We start from the raw sequence: 25,545 nt of genomic DNA, 5'->3' as shown, positions 1-25,545 counted from the left end.
GCCCCGCCTCGTGCAAGACAGAGCTCCCGAGGGGGACCTCACGGCCCACTCCAGCCGCACCATGGTGACTTCTCTCTGGGGGCGTCCTTCTTCATCCTGAGCTGTCTCCACCGCCCAGCCACCCTTATCTGCTGATGCACGTCTGGGTTGCCGCCTATGCTTAGCGATTGTGGGTAGATACGATCAGGGCAAAGCTGGGCACCAGCTTCTGTGTGGACGGATCTGGAGCCCGAGCAAGCTCGCGGGACCGCGTCCCACATGGTGCACTGTTGAATGTACGGGGGTCTCTCCGCGTCCTGGCGAAGCTCCCTGCTGCTGTTCACGTCAGCCCTTGTAATGGGGGTGAACGGTCCTCTTTCCCCGGCGAGGCGTGACTGCGACCCCTGGCACACATTCACATGCTTGTTAGTCATCTGTGTATCTGTGTTAGGTGTCTGTTTCATATCTTCTAATGGGTTATTGATCTTTCCATTCCTGGGTTGTACAGGTTGTTCAAGTCTTCTGAGTGGGTCCAGCTCCTGTCTTATCGGCCACAGAGCACGAATGTTTCCTCCCTGGGCTGCCGCCCAGGTGTTTACTGGAAACCCCTGAGGAACAAAGCGTCTCCGGAAGTGAACGTCACGTGGTGCCCTCCCCGTCACAAACTCTGCTTCCTGTGTGCCCCCCAGTTGCGGAGACGCCTTCCTGCTGCCACCCATGGAGCACCGCGAGAGTTTGGCTGCCAGCGGTCCCCAAGGCCTGCGTGTGGCTTGGTCTCCGTGGAGGAGCCACTGGGTGGAAGAGAGGCTGCAAAGGCCTGGGGAGGTGTGCGGCCTTGGGGTCCCTGTGCATGAGCCCCGGAGGAAGGCAGGAGCCTTGGCCCTTCTTGGTTCCCTTTGCCTGTAGGAAAGGATCCCAGCAGCTTTGTGCCGCTGTGCACCCCACCAGGATGCCTGCCTCACCACGGGCTCCAAACCACAGGGCCCAGCAGCCACAGACTGAAACCCCAAATTGTGCCACCACAAACCGTCCCTCCTTACACATCCGTTATCTCAGGGACCTCGTCTCGGTGACGGAAAGTGGACGCTTGCCGCAGAGGAGACCTGTTGCAGACAGTGGAGTCACCAGCCGTCCGGCCCTCGTGAGCACAGGAGCTGCGAGGAATGGCGTTGGTAGCTTAATTTTAATTAACTCATTTAAACAGCCATATGTGGCTGTTAAAACGACCACCACACTAATCAGCACAGGTTAGACGTTTCGCAGCTCCGCCTCTGCCCCAGTCTCTCCAGCATCCAGCTGTGGCTCTTTGCTGAGGTCTGTGGTGCACTTCGAATTGGTGTTTGTGTGCGGTGTGCAGTAAGATGGGTGCTGTCTTAGTGCGTGGTGCAGGGAGGGCCCCAGGCCTCCTGAACGCTAGGGAGGGCGCTGCCTCGGAGCCACCCCAGGCCAGGCCCATGCGCACATCTTCCCGCATGCAGGGCCCACTGTTCTTGAGCCCTCGGGTGAGAACTGTCTTTTTCCCCCTCGGGGTCACAGCTCCGGTGTGTGTGGTCCGCTGTCCACAGTGAACAGGTCTGAGCAGGTCTGCGTCTCCTCCGTGTCTCCAGACCGACTCTGAGTCCGCTGCTCAGTTTCTACAGACTGAAAAGCCTGTGGAGAGTTCGGACTGCACTGACCCAGACCGTCAGGGAGGATGTGTACGATGACGAGCCCTCAGGCCTATGGACAAGCATCTCCCGACTCCCGTTCATTGAGATGTTTATTTTCTCAGCCAGCTTTCGTAGTTCTTTACAGACACTAATCTCTCCCTGTAATGTTTCATTATTTTTGGCGTAGAGCACATTTTCAATTAGTTTAATTCTTAGGCACTTTACAATTGTTTGATGTTATTGAAAGTAGTGTTTTTAAACTTTGTTTTTTTTCTTTTTTTTTGGTACCGGGAATTGAACTGAGGACCTTGTGCTAAGCGCCAAACACGCACTTATGCCTTTGAGCTATATCCCCAGCCCTTTTTTTTTTTTTAACTGTGTTTTGTAAGTGTGATAGTCAAATGTGGTGTGGACATGAATAGGAAGTGCCGGCCGATTGGCTCAGCACAGCTCTGGCTGCGTCTGGACGATGAATGTACTGAGGAGGGAAGACCCAGGCTGGGTGCTGGTGGCTGGGGGCCTGGAGGGAATAAAGGGAAGAAGGGAGGGGAGCGGGACTCAGCCCTCACCGCTGCTTCGGGTGTCTGTTTCTGGCTTCGGCACACTCTTCAGCTTCCTGATCTGGAGGGGTGCGGGACTCTGCAGTGAGCTCCATGGCTTCGCCCGGGCAGGACGGTCAGCTGTCCAGCTCACAGAGGGCCTTTACCGCCCTCACCTGGCTCCACATGCGGCCACGGTAAGCCTGCCTTGTAAATCATATGTATATATAGTACTATATTAAATCCCTACTTCTAGTGAACCCTAGTTGATACACCAAGGATTTGTTGCTAATATTTAGAGGCACAATCAGCTTCATACATGGACTTTGTACCCTGTGACCTTGGTAAATTGATCTACTCTGCTGAGGCCTAAAAGACCCTGTGGTGTTTCGGTAGATTTGTTAGGACCTTTGGCACGGACGGGCCCTCTGCAGGCAGAGCGCACCTCTTCCCCTCCACTTCCTCCCGTCCCTGCGGAATCCCATCAGCTCTCCATGGTCAGTCTGACTGCTGGTCCAGGGCGCGGCCCCTCCCCTGCTCCCAGGAGGTGGTCCTGATGTTGCAGAGAGGGCTGTAAGGGTGAGGGTGGAACCCCAGCCCAGAGGCATGTCCAGGGGAGGGGTGGAGTAGGCAGAACCGGCTGCTAGGACCTGAGGTGACCAAGGAGGTGAGGCGAGGGTCTGCTCCCCTAGCAGGGGTTTCTTGGGGTTAGGGTGTCCAGCTAGGCCCTCACCAGGCTGCTCCCCAGGTCCTCACCCACAGGGCAGGGCAGGGCCCCAGTGACACAGTCACTCAAGGCACCCTGACAACAGGGCCAGAACCACTGGGACTGTTCCACTAAGGCCCCAAGGAGACAGGGAGGAGAGGGCAGCAGCAGGAGCTCAGCCCAGCTCGGCTCCAGCCCCGCCACGAGACCAGGCGCGAGGCTGAGAGCAGAGGTGACGGCCGAGGGTACACACTGCTCCCAAGCAGGCGCGGCCCTGGAGTCAGGAGGGGCGGAGCAGAAGGGACAGACACCTGGTGCTATTCAGGGAGGATGTCGGGAATGCAGTGGTCTCTGCGGGTGCTGGTGGTCACCACGTGAGTGGGGGCGCCTGGTATGACGACACTGCCAGGCCGTCAGAGCCAGCCACGTCCCAGGTACAATCAGGCAACGAACTCTGGACGAGCACAGGAACGGACCAGTCCACAGCTGGCCCGCACGTGGGATGCTGCGCCGTGACGTCCTCTGCGTTTGCATGGTGCCTGTGTGTGAGGCGGAGGGGAGGGACGGTTATACCCATGGCCCTCCAGGCCTCACCAGGAGCCCAGCCCTGGGTGCCACTGTCCAGGGCCTTCCACACGCCAGGCCTTGCTGAGGCCTCAGGGCCAGGCCTTGGCTTCTCTGAGCGACCTGCTCACAGGAGGAGGCCACCTTCAAGCTCATGACCCGTGCAGCCCACAAGTGAGTGTGGGGGAGGCCTTGGCTGGAGGCTCAGAAGTTGCAGGAACTCAAACCACTGGAAACATACTGCCCTGGCCCCAGGGTGCACATGTGCATCTGTCTGTCTCTCCCCTGTATTCCCTGTCCAGGTCTGCGCCAAGGTCGGCGTGTCACACTGGCTCCCCTCTCCCCGCTGACCATGGCCCTCCATGCTGAGGGACAGTGGTGCTCCATCCCTTCACACATGTGCCCCGCCCTCGTCAGGGTCCGGGACCCTGCTCTGGGGGGCAGACAGGCTGCCTGCTGCTGTGGGTTGTGTGTCCTGGCTGGGTCTGGCAGCGCCGGGACAGTGTCCCCTGGGAGGAGCCCAGGGATGAAAACCTGGGCCTGGATCCCTGATGCCCTGGGGCCAGGCCCAGGCTGTGTCTCCAAGCTGGGCCTTGTTCTGGGAGGCCACGGTTCTGATCAGAGAGCACCAGCACCAGCTCTAGCAGAGGTAGGGGAGATGCACTGTGGGGAGCCCTGGGCTGGGCAAGAGTGGGGGGACCTGGTGGCCAAGTCCTTTGTCCAGAGCACCCCAGACTCTCTGGAGCACTAACCAAGCTCAGCTGTGCACTGGCCAGCTGGAGAGAGCAGGCTGGGAGCCCCTCTGCCTCCTCCCACTGGGCCTGTCTGTGCCCTGTGTCTGGGCTGTGGCAGGGAGTAGCCACTGTGCTTGCTGACTGTCCAGGAGCCCTGCCTTAGAGGCCGTGACTGTGCGAAGTGCCCGCCTCATCTGGTTCTCATCCTCACTGGCTCACTGGAGGGAAACTGAGGCTGCAGCTAAGTGGTTCTCCCGAGGCACCCTGACCTCAGAGCCCCTGACCCCAGGACCAGCCTCACCTGAAGTTCCGCTGGGAGGAGGTCGGGACAGAAGGCTGCAGCTGGGCACCAATGGCAGCTGGTGGGTAGGCAACCCTGGGCCTTGGGGAGGTGGGCTCTATATGGTGCCACACGGGGACACCCTGAGAGGTCCCAGCCTACTGCTGGGTTGGGCTGCAGGGTCTGCCTGAACTTACCCTAGGGCGGGGGAGAGGCAGGGTTTCTATGAGCCTGCTGGGCCAGGTGACCCCTGCAGCCCACAGGCCACCCAGGGACCAATGCTCATGTGGTGTGCCAGGCTCCCAGCAGCCCATGCTGTGCTGCACAGGGACAAACACGTGAGCGCCTCTTAAAACCTGTCATGACTGACATGCAGGGCCCAGGGACCTGCCTGCTTACCACCAGAACATGTTTTTGCACGTCTTGGCCTTTGTGTGCAAGTGACACTTTCTCACATCAAGGCGGGTCCTGGACCACAGGAATCCAGAAGTTTCTGAAAACGCTTCCTGCTCCCCCTCAGGGCAGTGGCCTCTGGGACTGCCGGTCACCATGGTCCCCTCCGCTTACAGCTGCTCTTGCAGCAACCCTGGGCCTCCTGTGGCCAGGAGACCTGCAGTGTGGCTTGGGCAAGCCTGTGCCCGTCCGGGTGGGCTCACAGGTGAGGGGCAGGCTGGCAGGTACTGCCCGATGGTGGGCACCATCATTGCCTCTGTGGGCAGGCTCCTCCTGGCCGTGCCTCTTGCATCTGGTCTGTGTACTTCCTCTTCCAGACATCTGAGACCCACTCCCCACCTCCTGCTCCCAGAGGGCGCACTGCCACCCTTCACCAAGTCCGTGGAGGACAATGTCTAAATCTGGAGATTAGTCTGAAGTACGCCTGAGGGTGTAGGGTGTGAGAATCATCTGCTGTCCCTGAAATTTTCCCAGCTACCGCAGATCCCACTTTCAAGCCAGCAACCTTTTTTATTTTAAACGTTTGAGATTTGTTTCTGCTGTTTAGTACACACGGGGATCCATGGTAGGGGCTAGGCTGGCTTGGTAGGAGGCCAGTGGGTGCTAGGACTCCCTGTGGGGTGAAGGACAGGAGGTGCTCCGGCCACGTGGGGGGGGGGCAGGGGCTGCCTACAAGTCCTGCAGCTGATCCAACCTGAGGGGCACTGCCCAGGTGCCTGGACCTCCTGAACACAGCCTTGGACACGGGGTGGAGACTCTGGCCCAGGGAAGGCGCCCAGTACCCTGCAGGTATTGAAGTCCAGCAGGCGTGGCAGCTGCTCACTGGTTGCCCTGGTCTGCCCCTTGCCCGGGACCTGGTATTCTCAGGGGCTGCCCAGCCTCACCTGCTCAGTTCTGCCACCGGCCTTCTTTGTGCCCACTTCCTCCAGACCCTGCTGGCTTTGCTTCCCTCCGCTCTGGGCCTGGCCTGCAGGACTGCAAAGGAATGAGGCACAGGCAGGGGCTGCGGCCAAGCCTAGGCCTCTAGGAGGCTGGCTGCCAGAGTCCCCCGGGGAGCGTTGGGGCCGGGTGGCCCACCGTCCCTCGCATCTCAGCTTCCTGCCCGGCTGGCTGAAGGTCAGGCGGGGTCAGGCACAGGCTGTCTGCGACCCAGGGAGGGGAGCATGGGGCATTCTGGACCCTGGGCTAGGCGGGCACAGGCCCTAAGGAGCGCAGCACAGCAGGGCCCCGTGCGGGCCAGCGAGGGAAGCGGAGGGCCCCGGCCCGAGTCACGGCTGGGCCGCCACTGGGAAGCGAGGCGGGCTGCAGGCGTCCTCGCGCTCTGGAAGGGGCTCGCGGCGGGAACTGCGGCCCGGACGGGCGGGGATCGCGCGTGAGAGGATCGGGGACAGCGGGGGGCACAGGAGTGGCGGAGGGGACGAGCGCGAGGGTATAGGGACAGAGGAGCCGCTGGAAGTCGCGCGCCGCGGGGCGGGGGGGACCACTCGGCCAGTCCCAAAGACTGGAGCGCTCACTGCCGCCCGCGGGGGCGTGGCCCGCAGAGTCGCGCCGCGGCTGCGCACCGCAGCTCTAGACCCTCCCCTCAAGGGGCGTGGTCACACAGACCACGCCCACCCCAGCAGGCCCCGCGCCCGCCACGCTGCATTGTGGGCGTTGTAGTCTGTGTGCGCGGCACCCGGAGCGCTGCAAACCGCGGAGCACAGGTGCGGGCCGGTCTGTGGGAGCGCGCGGGACTGCCGGGTACGCGTGGTGAGTGCGGGGTGCGGCCAGGTGCCGCGATCTCTGGGTGAGTGAGGGGTGCGGGCCGGGTGCCGGGGTCCCAGAGCGAGTGCGGGCCGGGGTCCGCGGCGCGCTGAGCAGGCACACCGTGCCGAGGGCTCGGAGCGGCACGATCGCCGCGAGTTCCCTTCTGCGGCTTCCGGCGCCGCTGCCCCAGTCCCGACCTCTCGGTTGAGGCCCTTTCCCGCCGCGGCCCTTGCCGGCGGAGGAACCGCGTGGACCGGCTCTGCCGCCTGCCCGCCCTGCCGCCTCCCCACGTGCTGTGAGCCGGGGGAGCCCCCGCCCACCTGGGCTGGTGCGCCCCATTGTGGGGCCGGAGCTTGTAGACGCCGGACAGCTCGAACAGCTTCCCCTCGGAGCAGCGCTTGGCCCTGCTCCTGCAGACCAGAGGTGTGTCCGGCCTGGACAGTGGCCGGCTGGTCTAGTCGTTCCTGAGTGGTCTTCCAAGGTCTGTAGCTCAGGAAACCAACCCCAGGGCTTGTCCGCATCCGCATCTGGGAGCTCCTGGGGAGCCTGGCCGGCGGCCCAGCCACACACCACATCTTCACGGTGCTCCTCACCCTGCCTGTGTCTGCTCTGCCACTGCCTGGCCCCGGGGCGCAGTGGAATTCCAGAATGCAGCTTCCCATAGTGAGGATGGGGTAGAGTCCTCAGTGCTGCTTGCTGGCCATCGTGTGCAGAAGTGACCTCACCCCGGGGAAACTTGAGGAGCCCCCTCCAGCCCTGATTGGCTCAGCCAATGCGAGACCCTCTGGCCCAGTGTAGCCCCTGCCTTCTCCATGCCCCGAGCAGATGCCCCTGCAGGTAGCTGCTGCCTTTGCCTGGGACCTTTACCCCAGATGTGGCTCTCTGTGCTGGGCCAGCTGAAAATGGAGTCATTCATTCCAGGTGTTTGGGCCTGCGGCATTCATACCCAGAGGGCTTCAGATGCTCACCTGCAGCTTTGAGAGAGGTGCAGTGCCTTTTTCTTTTCCATTTTTAACTGGCAGCTGTTCTAAAAATGTAAGGAGCAGCCTGGTCTGTTTTGAGAGTGCAGCTGGTTTAAAATAGAGGAATGTTTCCTTTTTTTTTTTTTTTTTTTGATCTTGGGCTTGTTTGGGGGATGCACCAGTGCTCCACACTGCCCTAAGAACAAGTGCTAGGGGTGGTCAAGAGGATCAATGGGCCCCTCCTTCATGACTCCCTGGTTGGCGCGGGGCTTCCTTAAATTGCTGGGAAGAGGCTGGAACTTACACAGCCCAGCCCAGCCCTGCCTGCCACCTACTTGTTGGCATCTGTGCTGTTTCTGCAACTGCAAGCACCTCGCAGGGATCCCAGTCTTCCCTCTCCGAGCCAGTCTGCATCGCAAGGACAGCGGGCAGCTGTGCTGTGGAGAGGGAGGGATTGAGCCTCAGCCGGGTGGCCGGACTGTGTGAGAGTGACATTGTGGTTACCTCAGGCGATGCAGACTTGATTGGATGAAAAATGGACCGTGGAGGCCCTGGCTGGCCCTGAGTGCCTGCACAAGTGGCCCAGAGAGGAGCTGAGAAACAGGCTGCCCTGCCCTGGGCTCTGAAAGGCTGTGCATGTAAACTTGAGTTCAGACCTGCAGTGTTCAACACTTTCTCCATCAGGGACCAGTGTGAAAAACGGATTTTTGAATAAGACCCTGGACTTTTGGCCTTGTCCCTGTGTGGTAGCCAGGACTCATGGGCCGTGGTCAAGTTCCTCCCACAGCCTGTGGCCTGTCCTAGCTCACTGCCCAGTTATTCTGTCCTCTGCCCTGTGGGCACTGGAGTTGGCAGCTCCAGACCTGGACTAGAAGTTTTTGGCCATGTGCACGGGTGGTACCCACACTGCCCTGTCATGTGCTGTGTAGCAAATCTAGGCTCAGGTTAAGTGGGTGGTCCAGGGCTGTGCCCCCACCCCAGGAGTTGGGGGGGCTTGCCCTCATGAAAGGGAAGGTCTTTATAGCTCCCAGGAAAATGCCTAAATCAGAATGAAACTGGCTGTCTCCAGGGAGCCCGGGGCTGGCAACTGCTGCTACTTCCCACTTTCTTTTGCTTGCCCTTGCTGGCCAGCCTGTGGAAGTAAAGGTCCTCTTAGGACAGACCTTTGTCCAGAGCCACCTTTGTCCAAAGCTGCCTGGGCCTCCCGGCTCCCATCGGGAGGGGAGCCAGAGGCCCCTGCAGCTGGGTGGGGAGTAGAAAGGGAGGCTGAGTTCTGAGGCATACTGAACATTCTTCTGGGAACCCCTGCCAGGAAGCTGATCCCCTGGGGACAGCTGGGTTACTCTGAGCATGTGTTTATGGAGACAGTCCAGGCGGAAGTCACCATGCCTAGTGGGGAGACCGCTAGCTAAGAGGCTGCAGATTTGGAGCACTGTCCCAGGAGGAGGACAGAGGAACATGTCACAGAGCCCACCCTGTGGGGACATGCCCGGCCCCATGGTCATCATGTGTTCAGAGAGCAGGGGCCTCCGGAGGTTTGGCCAGTCTCTTGGGCCTCTTCACCAGCATTAGGGTGTCCCCATTCGGATGTGGCAGTGTCCCCAAATGGCAAGGGGGGCTGGAGCACCTGACCCTAGGTTGGGAGGGATGGGATGGAGCTTGCGAGAGGCAGCTTTGGGGTTCTACCCAACAAGCGCTTTGGCTGGGCTTGCCCCCTTCCCTGGCCAATCCCGTGTGTGTTACAGGTCACTGAACATCAGCTGAGGTGGCTCCTTACTTGTGGATCTCTTCTGGGGAGTCAAACTCTCCCTTATGTGCGTCATAGTCCTGGAAGACGAGCCGGGCTGTCCACTTCTGGGACCCCTTTGAACACTGGTGGGGGGCTGCTGTGCCAGGTCTGTAACTGTGGATGTCCATGGCATCTCAGTCCTGAGAGGGCTCCTCCTGCAGTGGTGGGCTCCCCGCTCCGGCTTTCCTACGGGACATACTGAAGCGTAGGTCCTGGGCTGCACCCTGAGCTTCAGACAGACGGGGGTAGCTGCCTGATGAGTCCCACAGCAGCCTAAGAAGTGCCCAGGGGTCAGTGAGGCTGTGGAGCACTGCGCTGGCACCTGGGAGCTTCCGTCAGAAGCCTGCATCTGAGTGACGCCGAGTAGGGAGTGTCCTCTGGCAGGGGCGGCACCTTTGCAGCAGGGCCTGAGCCCTGGGTCTCTGAGCCTGTGGCCTGGGCACAGGGACCGGCAGGGCCAGTTAGGTGGGTGGGTGCCACTGTGTGGCAGTGGGCTGGATGCAGGTGCTGCCCTGCCTGGCCTGCCCCGGCTTCCGCGCAGGGTCGCTGTGGAGGGCTGGGCCTGAGCCTCCCTGGCGCTCAGCCCTTCGCAGCTGTGTCAGTCGCTCCCAGGGAGGTCGGGAAGAGCACAGCCAAGAAAAGCAGCTCAGAGTTTGTTCACCTGAAGCAGCCTGTCCTGCGCCTGTGTCTCCTCCCTGGTGCTCAGGGGGCGGCCAGGACCCGCCTAGCTGGTCACTTTCATTCTAGCCCTCTGAGGATGTGGGCCCTGTCCCAGGCCCTGTGACTTCCGAGGTCACTGTTGCTGCTGTGTATGACCCTGTCCCCCCTGCTGGGGCTCTGGAATTCTACAGCTGCTCGAATTCCCAGCAGACCCCACACACAAACACATGGGCCCTGCTGTGACCCCACTTTCTCCATTCTCACAGAAAGGAATCTGCTGGGACCGAGAGGATGGGGTGCTGGGCAACCCCAACATCCGCATGCCTGCCCACCAGGGGTCCCCACAGGCCCCCTTGCTTTCCGGGGTCTCTATGTCCCTTGTGGGGAGAGAGCATCTCCAGCCTGAGAGCTCTCAGCCAGGGTCCAAGTACTGGCCTTTGGGCCCCCAGAACTGGTCTGTCACAAGTGGAGCTTTCTGTGCCCCTGCCTAAGGGTCGGAGGGGATTCTCCCTGCTTCCAGGCCTTCTGCACACACCCTCCCTTAGCAGTGATGGGGGAAGAGTTGTCCAGGCACCTGTGAGCCAGCCCAGGAGGACAGGTCACCTCTGTACCCAGCATGTCCCCACCCTGCCTTAGCCACATGTGACACAGCCGAGCCATGCCCAGCCTTTGGGAGGAGGGCACTGTGAGGCCGTTAGCAAGGCCCTGTCCCAGAGAGTGGGAGGCTGGCTTCCTGGTTGCTGTGAGTGGGCCCTGCCAGGGACCCTGGCTCCTGGCAGCTCACGTTTTAGCTACAAGGAAACTGGTAGCAGGTGGGGAAATAAAATTAGGCCCTAGTGAGCTGGTAGGCAGATGGGTGTCGCCCTGCCTTGTTAGGCAGGACAGTGGGCAGTGCGTGGGGCACGTTCTCACAGTACCAGATGGATGGAGCCTCTGTCCCTGACAGACCTGGAAGACAGGACTGAGCAAAACCCTCACATCACCTACTCTGCTCCCAGAGTGCCTCAGGCTTGTGTGTTGGGAGGCCAGCCTACCCTAGGGAAAGCAGGCTGGATGGCCGTCATCTGGGGAGCTCCACCCAGAAGGTCACATCTGTCTCCCGATGCAGGTTTTGGGCTGTTCCTGGACACGGACCTTGAGCTCTGTCCGCTGTCCCTCTTTACACTTTGTTTTGACCCATAGCTACCCTCAGCCCCTAGTGGATACCTTCCCTGCCTCGCTCCCCAGTGGCCTCTGCCCGTCCCCAGCCCATGGAGAATCTACCCCCAGGTCCTCTGGCCTACGCCATATGTCAGGTGCACACCATCCCTCTTGTCCCCTCTCTGGCCCTTGGGTGCTGCTAGGACAGCAGCTTGCATGGGACGTGTCTGGTCTGCAGCCAGAGACTCCATCCCCCAGACGGTCAGGGAGAGGAAGGGAACATGGCCACACAGCATCAGGGACACGGAATGAGTGCTGTACCTCCAGACATGAATTTTAAACATTATTAATGTAGTTAATAAAGTCAGTAAGTTAGTTCGTTAAGTTGGCTTTAATCACCCTTTAAATAACTGCTATGGGCTTGGCTCAGGGCTGGAGGCTCCTGTCTGCCCTGGAGACCGGGAGGCAGTGCCAGCCTGCTGTGAGACTTGACTTCTGGGTGTAGGTGAGTCTCAGGTTGGTGATAAGGACTGGTCAGGGACACTGTTGCGCACTCTTGGGAAGTGTACCTGCTGCCGGGTACACTTTCACCGGGTGTCCCTGTTTGGGCACCAAATGTAGGGAACCTCGTTGGTCTGTGGTACCCTGGAGAGAAGTGGTGGATATGAGGAAAATAAAGACAAGAGACAATAGCTGGGGTAAGGTGGAGTGACCTTTTACTTGACAGGCAAAAGGACCTAATTTTACCAGTAGGGGGGTTTATTTTATACTCTTGCAAAGTTAGTATCCTGAGAGGTAATGTTGCCTAGCAACTAATGACTGTAATTGTCCAGGCAGGATGTCTTTCTCAAGATGGAGGTATCTTGACTGCTTGAGGCACTCTGGCTCTGTCCTGCCCTCACGCATGTGACCAATTTCCAGCTGCAGCGGCTCCCAACAGGACAGCTCAGGGCTCTGGTCAGTGTCCAAGCTGAATAAGCAGTGGGAGGAGCCCCGTGGGAAGGAAGGGTGCTGGGGGCCTTGTGTCATACTCCTCTGACGCTCAGCTCTTCCTTCCAGGTAGAGGTCACCTTTGGTCTCCTCCAGGATCCTCTGTGAGCCTGGGTGGAACAATGCCCTCCGGCCAGGCCGAGGAGAAGCAGGTGCCTGAGGAGGAGCCCCGGCCCGGCCTGGAGCACAAGGCCTGGCGCTGCCTGGTGTTCTTCCTCTGCTTCTATGGCTTCATGGCACAGATGCGGCCTGGGGAGAGCTTCATCACTCCCTACCTCCTGGGGCCCTGCAAGGACTTCACCAAAGAGCAGGCACGTGGACACGGTGTGCTGGGGGCAGGCAGTGTTGGAGGGTGGGGCTTCTCTCATGCTGGGCCTTGAACAGCTGAGGCTGGGCAGGTAAGTGGCTGCAGGAGGTCAAGAGTCACACCCCACAGCAGCCGGATTAAAGCGCCGTGGATCCTGTGGAGGGAGCCCCTGTCTGCTTCAGGCTGGGGTTGGGGGCAGAGGAGTTGGTGCCCACAGGCTGGCCACTCTGCCCTCCCAGGGGAAAAGCCTCAGCCAACTGTGTTCAGCCTGCTGGATACCTACCTCCAGCAGGAACTGAGCGGCTCTTTGTGAAAAGAGATTAGTGAAGGAATTTTCCTTTTACTCAGCCACAGGACAGAGGGTCCTATTGAAATCCTACTAATAAGCTTAAGCTCAGACACGAGGCCCGAACCTGGTGTGTTCTGTCTTGAACTTCAGTTGTGTGCTTTGTAAAAACATGACCACGCAAGGAGAGAGTGACGGCGTCCTCACCTCTGCTCCTGCATTCCCAGTGGCGTCTCTGCCCTCACCCAGGGGCCTGTCCAGGTACCAGCATGTGTGTGAAGCCTCTTAACATGGGACAACTATCACAGAAATGTTAGAAATCCTATCTTCTTGTCCTCTTGTTGGACATTAATGGGTAAAAGTAGATTCTGAGCCAGTTGTGGTCTGTTATCCTAGCACTCTGGGAGGGTAAGGCGAGGAGGGCAGTACGTTTGAGCCCAGCATGGGCAACTTAGCTAGACTCTGTCTCAAAATTTTAAAAATTTTGTGCAAAATTTAAAAAAAATTCAGTGTAAAATTCTTAGAACTGCACAAAAGCAAAAAGTCGACTGCAGAGGTTAACCCCTTACTAGGCCTGGCCATCTTTGGAGAGATGGTCACTAGTCCCATGGCTCCGTGGTCAAGTCCTCTGGCCTCAGCCCTCTGGTGATACTGGGTAACTCTGTCCTTTCTGGGCCTCAGTCAAGAGGGAACATCAGTGGTGTCTCAAGTGACAGCTTCTAGGATCCGCCTTCATGTCCTTTGATGTGGAAGATTCGTGTACGTAGGATCAGGGCTGGTCTTGGAGCTCACCTGTGATTGGCCATAGGACACGAAGCATTGCTTTCGTGTTCCGCAGTGAGGTAAGCAGGTGGCTGCCAGCCTCTCGTCAGTCCAAGGACAATTCAGTAATTGTTAGTGTTCACGGGTGGGTGCAGGGAATGTTCTAGAATCTTCAGGTGATCCTCAGGGATGGGGTGAGTGACTGTTCTGGGATCCTCAGTTATGGAACAGGGTGGGTGTTCTAGGACCTCAGTTATAGAGTGTAGGGAGTATTCTAGGATCTCTCAGGGTGAGGTACAGGAGTGTTCACGTCACATCAGGAGCCATTTCCTGTGATGCTGTCCCTTCTGCTGACCCTATGCCTGGTCCTCCTTGCAGGTTGTGGCTACCCAGGTCCTGCCCCTGCCAGGTCCAGATCAGGTTCCTCTCTGTACTACCCTTTCCACTCTAGGCCTGGGGGACAGCCTGGCAGTACTGGGTCCATCCATTAGGAGGGCATCCTGTGTCAGCCCTGGGCTCTCTGATACCTGCACCCATGAGACCTTTGTGAGTGGCCTTCCCCCAGCAGCTTTCCTGGGGGCCCAGGTCACAGCCCAGGGCAGGGCCTGTCGTTGTCCACTGGCCAAGTCTGGGGGCAGTAGAGCGGGTTGCAGGGTTGAGGGTTGAGGGTACACCCAGACCCTGCATCTGGTAAGCAGAACTCTGCAGCAGGAGCTAGAGCAGCACCCAGAGGGGCCCGGGCCTCTGCCCAGCCTTGGCTTGGAGAGCAGATGGGTAGGGCAGGTGTCCATAAACTCAGACAGGGTGCAGCCTAACCCTCTGTCACCTGGTCTTCCGCTTTGCCAGGACTTAGACCTGGTCTGCGTGCTAGCCGGTGGTGCTGTCACCGTGGTCCCTGAGGCGCTGCTGGGCTTGCACACCCAAGCTGTTCCTTTCCACATCCTGTCTGACAGTCTGGCCGGGCAGCAGTTAGTCCTTTGGTGTCCTCAGGATTTCACCATCAACAATGACGCAGCCGCCTGCAGCTGGGCCCTACCAGGTCACTCAGCATTCTGGGGCCTGGCGTGCCCTGAAAATGCCCTGGAATGTCCCTGTGTGAGAGGGGCAGAGACTGAGGACCTCAGAGCCTTAGGGCTCTACCTTCTGGGGCTGCTCTGTGGGGTGCAGGTTCAGGAGGAGCCCCCAGGCAGGTGAGACCTGCTGCTCTGTGTGGGGTCTTGTGGCAGTCTCCCTGAGGCTGGTGGGGACTTCACCTGCTGATCCTCAGGCTGCTGAGCCTGCTATGGGGTCCTGCAGCGGGCCCCCACGGATGCCAGCAGCACATCCCAGGCCTGGGGACAGGGCATGGCCAGGCACAGGCCCCTGTGTGCTGTCCTGGGGCTCGGGCCTGGTCCCTCGATGTTTGGGCAGTGAAGTAGGACTGTGGGTTCTCCAGGCAGGGCTGTGGGGTTCAGTTTCCGTGGACGCTTCTCCCTAGTTCTGCCAGGTAGGGTAGGGTGGAGCAGGGTGATGGCCTCCTTCACCCCTTCTCCCCCAGCAGGCATCGTAACTGGCGGCAAGGCCTCAGCCACTTCCTGTCCCCTGGGGACTTGGTGGGACTGCAGCGCTGTGGCTCTCCAGCCTTTCTTACTGCTCTACCCTCCTTTGCTCTTGGTTTCCCTCCTCGGAGGGAATGGCCTGTCCTGCGTGCTCCTCCTCCCCTCCCTTTTCCTGTGCCTTGGTGCTTCCTTTCTTCCTAAAGGACAGAGCTGGCTTGTACTGGTGTCTTCAGGCCATGGTACTGTCACCCACTCTGTTAGATCAGGACAGAGTCAAACCAAATCTAGTCCAGTACGAATAAGAGAGCCTAGGCTAGCGTGATCTGAGCTGCACGGTTTCCCTGCGTAACTGTTGGCTTTCTGTGGGCAGTCGGTTCTTTTTCCTGACTGGGGGGGGTCGTTGCCGGGTCCCCTGACATCCTGGGTGGGCTGATGATGCGGTCGGAGAGTGGAGGGGAGGTCACAGGACCCGCACGGTACGGCAGAGAGGCGGTAGGTTTGCAGAGCGATCAGCTGAGATTGCAGACACTGGGGCAGGTCAGCCCCCGAGGCTAGGTACAGGGACTCAGAGTGGCCGTTGTTGCTAACGCTGGGCACCCCTGTCTACAGGCAACCAACGAGATCATGCCGGTGCTGACCTACTCTTACCTGGTGGTGCTGGTGCCCATCTTCCTGATCACTGACTACCTGCGCTACAAGCCGGTGCTGGTGCTGCAGGGCCTGAGCTATGTGTGCGTGTGGCTGCTGCTGCTCTTCGGCAGCTCGGTGCTGCACATGCAGCTCATGGAGGCCTTCTACAGCGTTACCATGGCCGCCCGCATCGCCTACTCCTCCTACATCTTCTCACTGGTGTCCCCTGCCCGCTACCAGCGCATGGCCAGCTACTCCCGGACCGCAGTGCTGCTGGGGGTCTTCACCAGCTCGGTGCTGGGCCAGCTGCTGGTCACAGTGGGCCGCGTGTCCTTCTCTGTGCTCAACTACATCTCCCTGGGCTTCCTCATCTTCAGCCTGGGCCTGGCTCTCTTCCTGAAGCGCCCCAAGCGCAGCCTCTTCTTCAACCGCAGCGTGCCTGTCAGGGGGGCCTCGCCCTGTGAGCTGGACCAGACAGAGCCCTGTGTGGGCCAGCCGGAGCCCCGTGGGAGGCTGGGGCGCATGCTGCACACCTGCAGGGACCACTTCCTGGTGCGTATGCTGTGCGAGCTGATGGCCAACCTGCGGCTGCCGCAGCTGCGCCTCTGGTGCCTCTGGTGGATCTTCAACTCGGCTGGCTACTACTTGATCGTCTACTACGTGCACATCTTGTGGAACACAGTGTACCCCACTACTGACAGCACCCATGTCTACAACGGTGCAGCTGATGCTGCCTCCACGCTGCTGGGTACGGTGCAGCCAGCTTGACCCCTCCCACGCCCTGGGCGCCAGCCTGGGCTGCCCTGCCCTGCTGCAGCCTCCCGTCCCAGCCACCCTGACGCACCCTGTTCCCAGGCGCCATCACGTCTTTCGCCGCGGGCTTCCTGAAGATCCGCTGGGCCCTGTGGTCGAAGCTGGTCATCGCAGCGGTGACTGCTGTCCAGGCCGGGCTGGTCTTCCTCATGTACTTCACCACCAACATCTGGCTTTGCTATGCTGCCTTCGTGGTCTTCCGTGGAGCCTATCAGTTCCTCGTGCCCATTGCCACGTGAGTGGAGGGGTGGGATGGGAGGCACTTCCAGAAGGGTGTGTGGGAAGCAGGGTGTGAGTGGGCTGCGTGGGTGGGTTCACAGGAGGCCGTCTTTGCTGGGCACCCTTGCCTCTGTTCCTAGCACACTGCCTGGGCCTCGGCATATGACCCATACGCACCGCTGTTCACACATGCACATACCATAGTACATATATACATGCATGTACCACACATATACACATACACTGCACAGTACGTACACATGCACCTGCACCACACAGGCAGCAAGTATACACTACACACGTATGCTACGTGGTTATACATGCACGCATACCATAGTACACACAGGCAGACACCGTACACATGCTCACAGTACAATACATGCACACATGCACAAACGTGTGTGCACACACCCCAATGTAAGCACCTGCACACACCACAGACAACATGTAGAGCCACATATTACGTGCATATCCACCACGTATGCACACAGACTCACTGCACAGGTGTGCGTCTCCCCTGGGTCCCACTCCCTTTCCTCCCAGAGGACTTTGCCCACCTCCTCATCCAGCCTCCTGCTTCTGACCTCTGGAATCATCCCCTCCCTGGGTGTGGCCCAGCCTCCATGCCTTGCTGGACTGTCCAGTGCCTGTACTTCTCTGTCCTGCATTCTACCCATGCTGTCCCTGGTGTGGGAAGCCTGGACCTGGCCCAGTGTCCAGGGCCTGGCTCTGTCCATCGGTCCATGTGCCTGTGCCTCTGTGATGAGTCCCCGCCCTGCACCCTCTGCACTCCTGCACTGCGCATTCAGCATGACTGACTCATCCCACCCTTCCCTGCGGGCAGCCTGCTGAGATGAGGATTTCCAGAGCACTCTAGCAGGCCCTCCAGGCGTCTTCCTCACTTGTAGCACCCATTCTGGAAGATGCTGCAGGGAGGGGAGTGGCCGAGAGCAGGCTGAGGGCCTGTGGTGGGGGGAGCTATGTGCCTGGGGAGAGGCCTGCCTGAGCTGCGCAGTGTGCTGGGGGCAGGGCGAGGCCGCCTGCTGCCCAGCAGGTCCCTACCAGGGTGCACAGCTGGAGCCTGTGCAGGTGTGCAGCGTGCGCCCCAGCCTCCCCGTCCAGCAGGCCCTGGCACCTGTCACCACCCCAGCGAGTCTGATCACCGCTTGGTCTCCCCAGTTTCCGGATTGCATCTTCCCTGTCTAAAGAGCTGTGTGCGCTGGTCTTTGGGATCAACACATTCCTGGCCACTGTTCTCAAGACCTTCATCACACTGGTGGTCTCCGACAAGCGAGGCCTGTCCCTCAAAGTCCAGAGGCAGGTGAGCCCAGGTCTGGCGGCTTTTGGAGGGAAGCATCCTGCCATCCAGGCAGAGCTTCTGGTGTCCACTTGGACCCCCTCAGGGGCCCAGACCATATCTCCATGGCTGGTGGGGCCATGTTGGAGTGGGACTGTAGGTGGGCCTGGTGGGGTCTCACCTGGGGCCGCCTCCAGAGCCCCAGGTCTATTTAGGATGAGAGCCTCTGCCCACCCAGGTGCCCATCTGCGCTGCCCACTGCTCAGCCTAGGTTATTCCCTCTCCAGTGAGACCCCAGACCTCCAGGGTGGGCCTGGGTGCCAGTCGGGGGGGGGGGGCGGTGGAGGGGCGCCCGAGCTGTGTGGCCCTGAACTGGCCTGTCACCAGGCCTGTGTTGTCACAGCCCTGCCCTCTCTCTGTCATCTCTGCCTGTGGTTTTTAGGGCCAGATGGCCTTGAGCCCTGGTTGGGGGACAGGAGTGTCTGCAGGGAGGAAGCCAAGTAGAGCCCAAAAGCTCTGCCTCAGGGAGCTGGCCGCGGGTGGGGGTCCCTAACCCACCCTAGGCAAGTGTTCTGGTGTTTCCAAGAAGAATTTAGGAACTCTTGACCACCGAGTCATGTGGGGACACTCACACCTTATCTCCTGGTGTCCTGCACAGTGAGGTCTCTGAGCCAGCTGGAGTTAGCCAGGCATAGACACCTGGAAGGGATGGTGACTGGGCTGCTCCTGACTCCCCAGCCTGTGGCTAGACAGCACCCTCTGCTGGCCTGGAGGAGGGCTTTGTCCTGGAGCCCAAGTTGTGCGGGGCCGGGGATGTGGTCTTTGTGCTCTGTTGACACTTCGGGGCCTCAGAGGTGCTGGTCAGCACGGCCTGGGGACTCGTCTCACGCGTGTGCTCCATGCACGTTTGTTTGCGTGTGTGCGCGCATCTTGCTGGACTGGCCTGCACCTTTACCGTGCACGTCTCTGTCCTCGTGCCCCTCTGTCGCCTGCCTTCCCTGCCTTCCCTGGCGTCCCCTCGCCCCTGCTGTCCTGGTGCAGCCTGCTGTCTGCAGGTTTTCGAGTGGGTTTGTGGTCGCTGATTCCTGCTTTTCACCCATTCCACCGACCTCTGCCTTAACTTGGCGTGTGGACCATTTTACAGCCTTATGTTAGGGCTGGGCCTGCCTTTTCAGTTTTCGTGTTTGCTTGGTCTGTTTTTAGTTTCTGATGTCTCTTCACTTTTCCGCTCGGTTACTTGCATATTCTGTGGGACTTCGGGTTTGTCCTGTATTTCTCAGTGCGGCCTTCTGGTGGCCGCCCCACAGGACGCTGCCAGTGGGAGAGAAGTGTGAAAACCGCCTTTCCCTCCAGCACCGCACTCGTGCTGTCGTGTGATTGTCCTGCTGTTTCCCCCACTCACCTCGAGAGCCACATAATTTTGCTTTAATTATCAGACATAATAACTTAGGAAACTGTCTAACCCTCGTGGAGAGCGTGCGTGTTTCTGCTTCTTCCCTGCGTGCTTGCTACTGCACCTTGTAGTGGCTGCTTTGAGCCTGTCTGTGTTTGGAACAGCTGTTGTTTCCATTTTGGGGTTAAGGAGCCTTTAGTGTGAGAGTCTAGTCCACACTCGAGCCATCTCCTGACCCTGCTGCAGCCTTGAAGGGGGATGGTTGTGCCTCATTACAGCTGGGCACGCGGGAAGCAGGTCCCTCTGGTCCAGGTGACACATGGCTGGGCGGGGTAGGAGTTACAGCGCCAGCGCCCCCCCCTCCTGGATGCTGTTGGGGTGGGACATTGTCCTTACTGCTGATGGGCCCAAAGTCCAGACCCCTGGTCTCCCTAACACCTGTGTATGTGGGAGAATCCCAGCCACCCCTCGCAGTCTCTGCCGAGTTGGTGAGTGGGGGTGGGTTTGTTATCACCCCACGGGAGGGAAGCGACTCTCTGCCCTGCCAGGTGGGGATGCCAGGGTTTTCTGCCAGCCCAGGGCATGGGGTGGGCTTGGCTGGAGCAGACCCTCCTTGTCTGAGGGCCACCTGTCCTGGTTCTCTGTCCAGCATGCTGTGTTGGACTTTTCCCATCTGGCAGCATCTCGACTGCTGGCTTCTTTGGTTTCAAAAAGGAAAACCCTGTGGAGCTTGCCATGTGCCCCTGGGGTCCTGAGGCCTCGTATCCACCATGACTTGCAGTGTCCTGAGGTTTGGTTCGCGCTGGGGAAGAGCCAGGAGTCACCCCATCCCCACTGCTATGGGAAAGAAGGTCTGGGAGGCTCTTCCTTGGAGGTGGCTCCAGAAGGAGGTCTCTGGAAGGTCACTGGTGGCAAGGGGCGGTGGGGGCCCCTCCTGGCACAAGGCCACTCTGCCTGCTGGGCTCTGTGGTACCTGTGACTTAATTCAGTCCTCCCTGTGTCCAGAGATGGCTTAGCCCTTCCTGCCCTGGGCACCCCTGGGACAAGGAGAGTCGTCCCCAGCTGGGCTGGCTGCCCCCAGTCGGTATGCAGCTCCTTGCAGGCTGCCTGGTGTGCCCTCTGCCAGGCTCTGACCAGAAAGGTCTGGCATCCTGAGATATGGGCTGAGGGGCCTCCTAAAGGAATGTAGCCCCACAGAGATGGAGCTGGGACCATCCAGGTTAGGACACATGCCAGGGCTCCCTGGAAGGCAGGAGGGGCACAGGTGCTGTACCCAGGGCCTGTGACCCTATGCAGTGCTTGGTGGGGCTGGGGTGGGGTGGGTGGTGGAGTCCTGGACTGGGGGAGTTGTGGGTGCGGCCACCTGAGCCCCTCCCCCCCTCCTCTGGCCTTGCTCACCTGCACGTCTCTGTCCCAGTTCCAAGTCTACTCCGTGTACTTCCTGGTGCTGTCTGTCATCTACTTCCTGGGAGCACTGCTGGATGTCCTGCATCACTTCCAACAGAGCCACCACCAGCCCCTGCCCGTGGTCCAGGAGTTGCAAAGCCCCTCAGAGAAGGCTGTGCCGGTGCTGAGTGTGCAGGATGGAGCTCCGCCGCTGCCCCCAGAGGACTGCGTGGAGGACAACGTGGAGGATGGCATGGGGCCCACAGGGGCAGGGGCCAAGGCCTGACCGCCAGCCTCTTCTGCCTCAGCCCGGCAGGTGGAATGACTCCCAAGCAGAGGCAGCGCCTCCCATTTGCCATCCTGACCCAGTCCTGGCTGGAGACCCGGGCCCGTGTCCAGCCAGGTCGTCAGTACCCCGGCACTGAGGACGCGAACTGTGACACATGACTCTCTGTGGTCCTACAGGGACCCAAGCCAAGGGCGCACCTGTCTTTGCCTAGGGGCCTTTGCTGCTGGCAGCTGTCAAGCCCCCTTGGCCCTGCATCACACTCAGCGGTGGCTGGAGCCTGCTGGGGATACTCGGGTCAACTGGCCGATGGACCCCACACACGCAGTGGGCCTAGGCTGCCTGTTTGCCGGGAGGGGTAGCATCTCCCATGTCCACCAGGCCTCTGCCTTCACCCTGAGGGAGGGGGGAGCCAGTCTGGCTCCAGGGATGGTGAGGTGGGGATCACTGTCCCCAAGTCCTAGGCTTGGGGGGGCCCTTCCCTAGGGCCTGGCTAAACTGTGACAATTCTAAACTGTCCTCAGGGTCCTGGGCCTCCAGAGCGGGTGGGAGCCGCTCGGAGGCTGTGGCTGAACAGTGACTCTTCTGCTTGTCTTAGGTGCTTGCATACGTGGATGATGCTGGTCTGTGTGGCCCCTCCATTGTGTGCGAGAAGCTGCCTGGCAGGGGCAGGGAGAAGCTCCAGGTCGCTGGCCTGATCCCTTCAATGTGACTCCTGCTCTTGCCCTGGGCTGGTCCTGCCCTCTTTCAGAGAGGAGCGTGCAGCTCATGGGGACCAAGGGCACAGCCTCCCGCAAGCTGGGCTTGCCTGGAGTACAGGGCCTTGGGGTGGGTGTCTTCCTAGTGTGTGTATTCAGCAGCGAGTCCTGTGCATTCCTCTCTGTGTTGAATGCTTTTCTCAGACACGTTAATTAAACACCATGAACCTGTGTGTTGGATGGGCTCCGATTTCAGCCACCAGGCCTGGTCAGCAGGGGCCAGGCTACATACAGTTGGTTGGCCAGGAACGTGGTCCCTCTTCCCTTGGGCCGACCTAGCCCTGCTGGCCCCAAGAGAGAAGGCCGCCTGCTCAGAGCTGGTTTGGCACAAAGTGACCAGAACTCCTGGCTGGGGAAGGACTGCAGCGTCAGTGCGGGTGGTGGGCATCTTGGGTCTCTGTTGAGGCTGCATGAGGAAGGCACAGCCACCTGCAGTCCTGTTGGGAAGGGGGCAACACTGCCCTTGCTGGTCTGGCCACCCATTACCACACTAGGCCACGACACAGCTGTCAGCCTGTGACCACAATGTGGCCATGTGCGGCACTGCTGGCGTCTGTACCAGGGCGGCCCCTGCGCTCTCGTGAAACCTTCCGTCAGCGGCCTGTGGCGGCTCCACAGCCTTGCTGCCTTGAGCCCTCTGCCACCACCAGGGCAGGTGGCACGCTCGGGCCTCAGCCAGGCCCTAAGCTGTGTGGCACACTGCCTGCCAGCAAGTGAGGACAGCCACCAGGGAAACCCTCCAGAAGGGCAGATGCCAAGAACCTGCACCTCTGCGGCACATCTGCATGCTACACATCTCTGGCCACACGCACCCTGTGCATCCATATACACTCACGCATCTCCACACACATGCATGGGTGTATCTGCACACCTGTGTACACCCGCCATACCTGCGTGAGCGTATCCTGCACACACACACCCATGTGCATCCACATACACCATGCTTCCTTAGATCATCAGATAGGAAATCCAGGGATGAAGAGTTCCCAAGGGCTTGCAGTGGATGATTTGCCCTTTGGTGACAGGGAGAGCTGTTCACAAACTGTCTGTGTAAAAGGCTTTTATTTGTGTCCTTTTGAAACGGCCCACACCACAGTTACAGAACCAGCCCCACTGGTTTGACCCAGTCCTCAGACCACAGATCCCAGATCCCGAGGCTGGGGGCATGGTGGGGTAGCGGCCGTGGTCAGCCCAGCGTGGCCGAGCACACAGCCCTTGCGGCACAGATGCTCTGGGCTTCTGTACTTGCAGGCCAAAGGGCTGGGGACAGGACGCTGCCGTGGCCTGTCTCGTCACCCACAGACCTCTCCTCCTCAGACAGCAGGGTCACACTCTGCCCTGGCCTGGTCTTGGGGTCACCTGAGATACAAGCCTGAGGAAAGGCCTGACAAGGCCTCTACACCCAGGCAGGCTGGAGGGACAAGCAGTGGACAGGCAGTGGGCAGGCCATAGCAGGCCTCACCGTGTCCCTGGTCACAGCCTGGCACGGTGGTGAGCACTGAGCTGGAGCCTGCACCTGTGGGGCACGGGGTCCCTGCAGCAGGGGAGGCCAGGGCGGGGGTCTGCCCCAGCCCGGTGTGTGGCCAGTCTCCCTGTGGGCGAACGTGCGCCTGGCACAGCCAGCAGCTGGCAACGGCAGCCAGGGGCTCCGTGCTGACTGGGCTCGGCCTCCAGCACCTCCCATGGCTGGTGTCTCTGTGGGTAGAGGGACCGGGCAGGAAACTGCACACCTGCCAGGGTGCCAGGCCCTTCCCACAGGAGCCTGCCTGCCAAGGCGCATGCTAGTCTCAGCCGTGTCCTGCCGCACACCTTTGCTGAAGTCCAGCCTTTTGCTGTGGTCGGATGTGGCTCAGGCAGAGGCCAGTGCCATGTCACCGCTGGCCAGCATGGTGCGGAGGGCAGGAGCAGGGACATCCAGGCATCAGGCTGCTCTAAACTTTTAAAAAAATACACTCTTTGGCTTCCTTTTATTTCTCGAGATTATATGAAATGTGAACTACACAAAGGCATCCTGCCAGGCCCTAGGCCGGCTGGCTGCTCCCTGCCTGTGCCTGTCCTCAGACTGCCTCCGTCCAGCCGCAGGGCCCTACTTGGAGGGCGTCATGAAACTGTTCTCGATGCAGAGGACGATGTAGGCATTGTGGCAGCTCGCAGCGTTCTGCTCCAGCAGCCTGCCTGCCAGCAGCGAGGAGGCCTGGCCCGTGGCCGCCGCTGCGTCTGTCCGCCATGTCTCACAGTAGCTCTCAGTCAGCCGGCGCCCGCTGGGGTCAGAGCCATGCCACACGGTCTTCTGGGGCCTGCAAGACAGCACTCCGTCAGCCTCCCTAGACCTAAGGGGCCGTAGCCGGCCCTGGGGCTGTGATCAGGTGCTGTGCGCCGGGGACAAGCCCCCCCTGCCCACAGCTCTCATGTGGGGACTGGGTGTCTCTTGTGGGTTCCTTTCAGGAATGGCAGATGATGCATTTCAAAGCCAGGGGTAGGAGCTGGGGAGGATGCCATGTACAGCTGCTCCGAGGGCAGCCTGGCCACTCCCGTGCCACGAGGGCACAAGGATTCTAGCCAAGGACTCTTGGGGAACGCCACACAGGCTCAGGGACTGCCCCGGAGGTTCCTGGGCTGGGCTGGGGAAATCCTCACAGATGGTGACGGGGAGCCTGCCTGACCGCACGGGGAGGAGGCGCAGTGCTGCCCAGAGCTAGACCTCACGCCACACCTGGGTTTTATAGTTTCAGGTCTCAGCCTGGACAGTCCAGGTCAGTCCAGAGACGGAAGTGGCACGCGGGAAGCCAGGCCAGCCTTCTGTGTGCGGCCCTCCCCGAGCTGCCACCCTGTCCATGCAGGGGACCTACCAGGCCGAGTGCCTCAGGACGTCCCTGCCATCGAAGGAGAAGATGCGGGCCCCAGGCTTCAGCTGGCCCCGGGAACCTGAGAACAGGGCCTCCCAGCTAGGAGACAGCATCTCGTCCTGCAGAGAGAAGATGGGGTGCACATCGTCCAGAGAGGTGAGCCCTATGGGCTCCAGGAGCCCTGGAGCCCGACCCAGGCAGAGACCCAGGCCCCTAGTGCTGCTATGGGGGGGCTCCTCTACCCTAGTGCCAGGCCCAGCCTGGAGCCAGGCCCGCATGTGCCCTGTCGTTGGTTCTGGGGGAACTGGTGCTGTGGTGGTGGTGCACCCCTGTAATCCAGCACCCAGGATGGCTGTGAGGTCCAGGCCAGCCTGATTTCCATAGTAAAGTCTGGTCTCAAAAACCAAACCAAAACAAAAAAATCCCCAAGGGGAACCCCTTACCCAATTGGTGAAGAGGAGCCATGGGAGAAAGCCACAGTGCGCCAGGCCCAGCGGCCCAAGGGGTGTTTCCTGACCCGTGCGCGGGAGGGCCAGTCTCCTGTGCGGGTCAGCGTCCCACGGAGCCCTGGCGCTGCCACGAGGTTGCAGCACAGGAGCCACGGGAAGCACCCACGGCCGGGTACAGCCCCCAGGGCACTGAGGGGTGGGGTCTGGGGCTGCGCGGAGACTACAGGACGTCCTGGGACAGCAGCGACTCCCAGCACAAGGCCTGCCCAGTCTCTCCAGGGCGTGGCTGCCTGCAGGCCTGGTACCCTCTCAGCCCAGCTCCAGGAGTGGGCAGCAGCAGAACCTTGTGCCCTCCAGGCCCTGAGCAAAGCCCTGCCCAGATCT

General features: G+C 60.3%; 2 protein-coding genes and 1 long non-coding RNA gene across 24 annotated transcripts in view; 1 reads left to right on the top strand and 2 right to left on the bottom strand.

Annotated features, from left to right (window-relative positions):
* On the top strand, window positions 1–22,037 carry Slc19a1 (solute carrier family 19 (folate transporter), member 1). 20 transcript variants are annotated; one of them, XM_013505575.1, is made up of 9 exons: window positions 6,532–6,653; window positions 7,572–7,635; window positions 9,358–9,507; window positions 12,039–12,158; window positions 12,261–12,502; window positions 15,694–16,462; window positions 16,570–16,762; window positions 17,926–18,067; window positions 20,854–22,037. In XM_013505575.1, exons 5-9 carry the CDS (start codon window positions 12,314–12,316, stop codon window positions 21,106–21,108), a joined length of 1,548 nt encoding a protein of 515 aa, XP_013361029.1. In that variant the 5' UTR covers window positions 6,532–6,653; window positions 7,572–7,635; window positions 9,358–9,507; window positions 12,039–12,158; window positions 12,261–12,313; the 3' UTR covers window positions 21,109–22,037. The 20 variants fall into 20 exon arrangements, with proteins under 20 accessions (XP_013361008.1, XP_013361066.1, XP_005375976.1 ...); XM_013505554.1 differs by lacking the exons at window positions 6,532–6,653; window positions 7,572–7,635; window positions 12,039–12,158 and adding exons at window positions 1–342; window positions 488–2,364 and having other exon boundaries at window positions 12,248–12,502; XM_013505636.1 differs by lacking the exon at window positions 12,039–12,158 and having other exon boundaries at window positions 6,511–6,653; window positions 12,248–12,502.
* Window positions 2,288–5,858, bottom strand: LOC106146868. Its single transcript, XR_001231469.1, has 3 exons — window positions 5,789–5,858; window positions 3,185–3,412; window positions 2,288–2,374 (listed from the first exon to the last, which is right to left on the bottom strand). It is a non-coding gene; the product is annotated as an uncharacterized LOC106146868 (long non-coding RNA).
* An 872-nt stretch (window positions 22,038–22,909) lies between the features above and the next one.
* Col18a1 (collagen, type XVIII, alpha 1) overlaps window positions 22,910–25,545 on the bottom strand; it is a 40,133-nt gene continuing 37,497 nt past the window's right edge. For all 3 annotated transcript variants that reach the window (XM_005375912.1, XM_005375913.2, XM_005375915.2), the window contains exons 40-41: window positions 24,716–24,831; window positions 22,910–24,163 (exon numbers count right to left, since the gene is read on the bottom strand). In XM_005375912.1, the coding sequence (XP_005375969.1) occupies window positions 23,953–24,163; window positions 24,716–24,831 (327 nt within the window). In that variant the 3' untranslated portion in view covers window positions 22,910–23,952. The remainder of the gene's footprint in view (window positions 24,164–24,715; window positions 24,832–25,545) is intronic.

This window comes from Chinchilla lanigera, unplaced genomic scaffold (genome assembly GCF_000276665.1).
Source record: "Chinchilla lanigera isolate Chin_1 unplaced genomic scaffold, ChiLan1.0 scaffold00006, whole genome shotgun sequence".
Lineage (NCBI taxonomy): Eukaryota > Metazoa > Chordata > Mammalia > Rodentia > Chinchillidae > Chinchilla > Chinchilla lanigera.
This window is presented reverse-complemented; position numbering and strand designations above follow the sequence as displayed.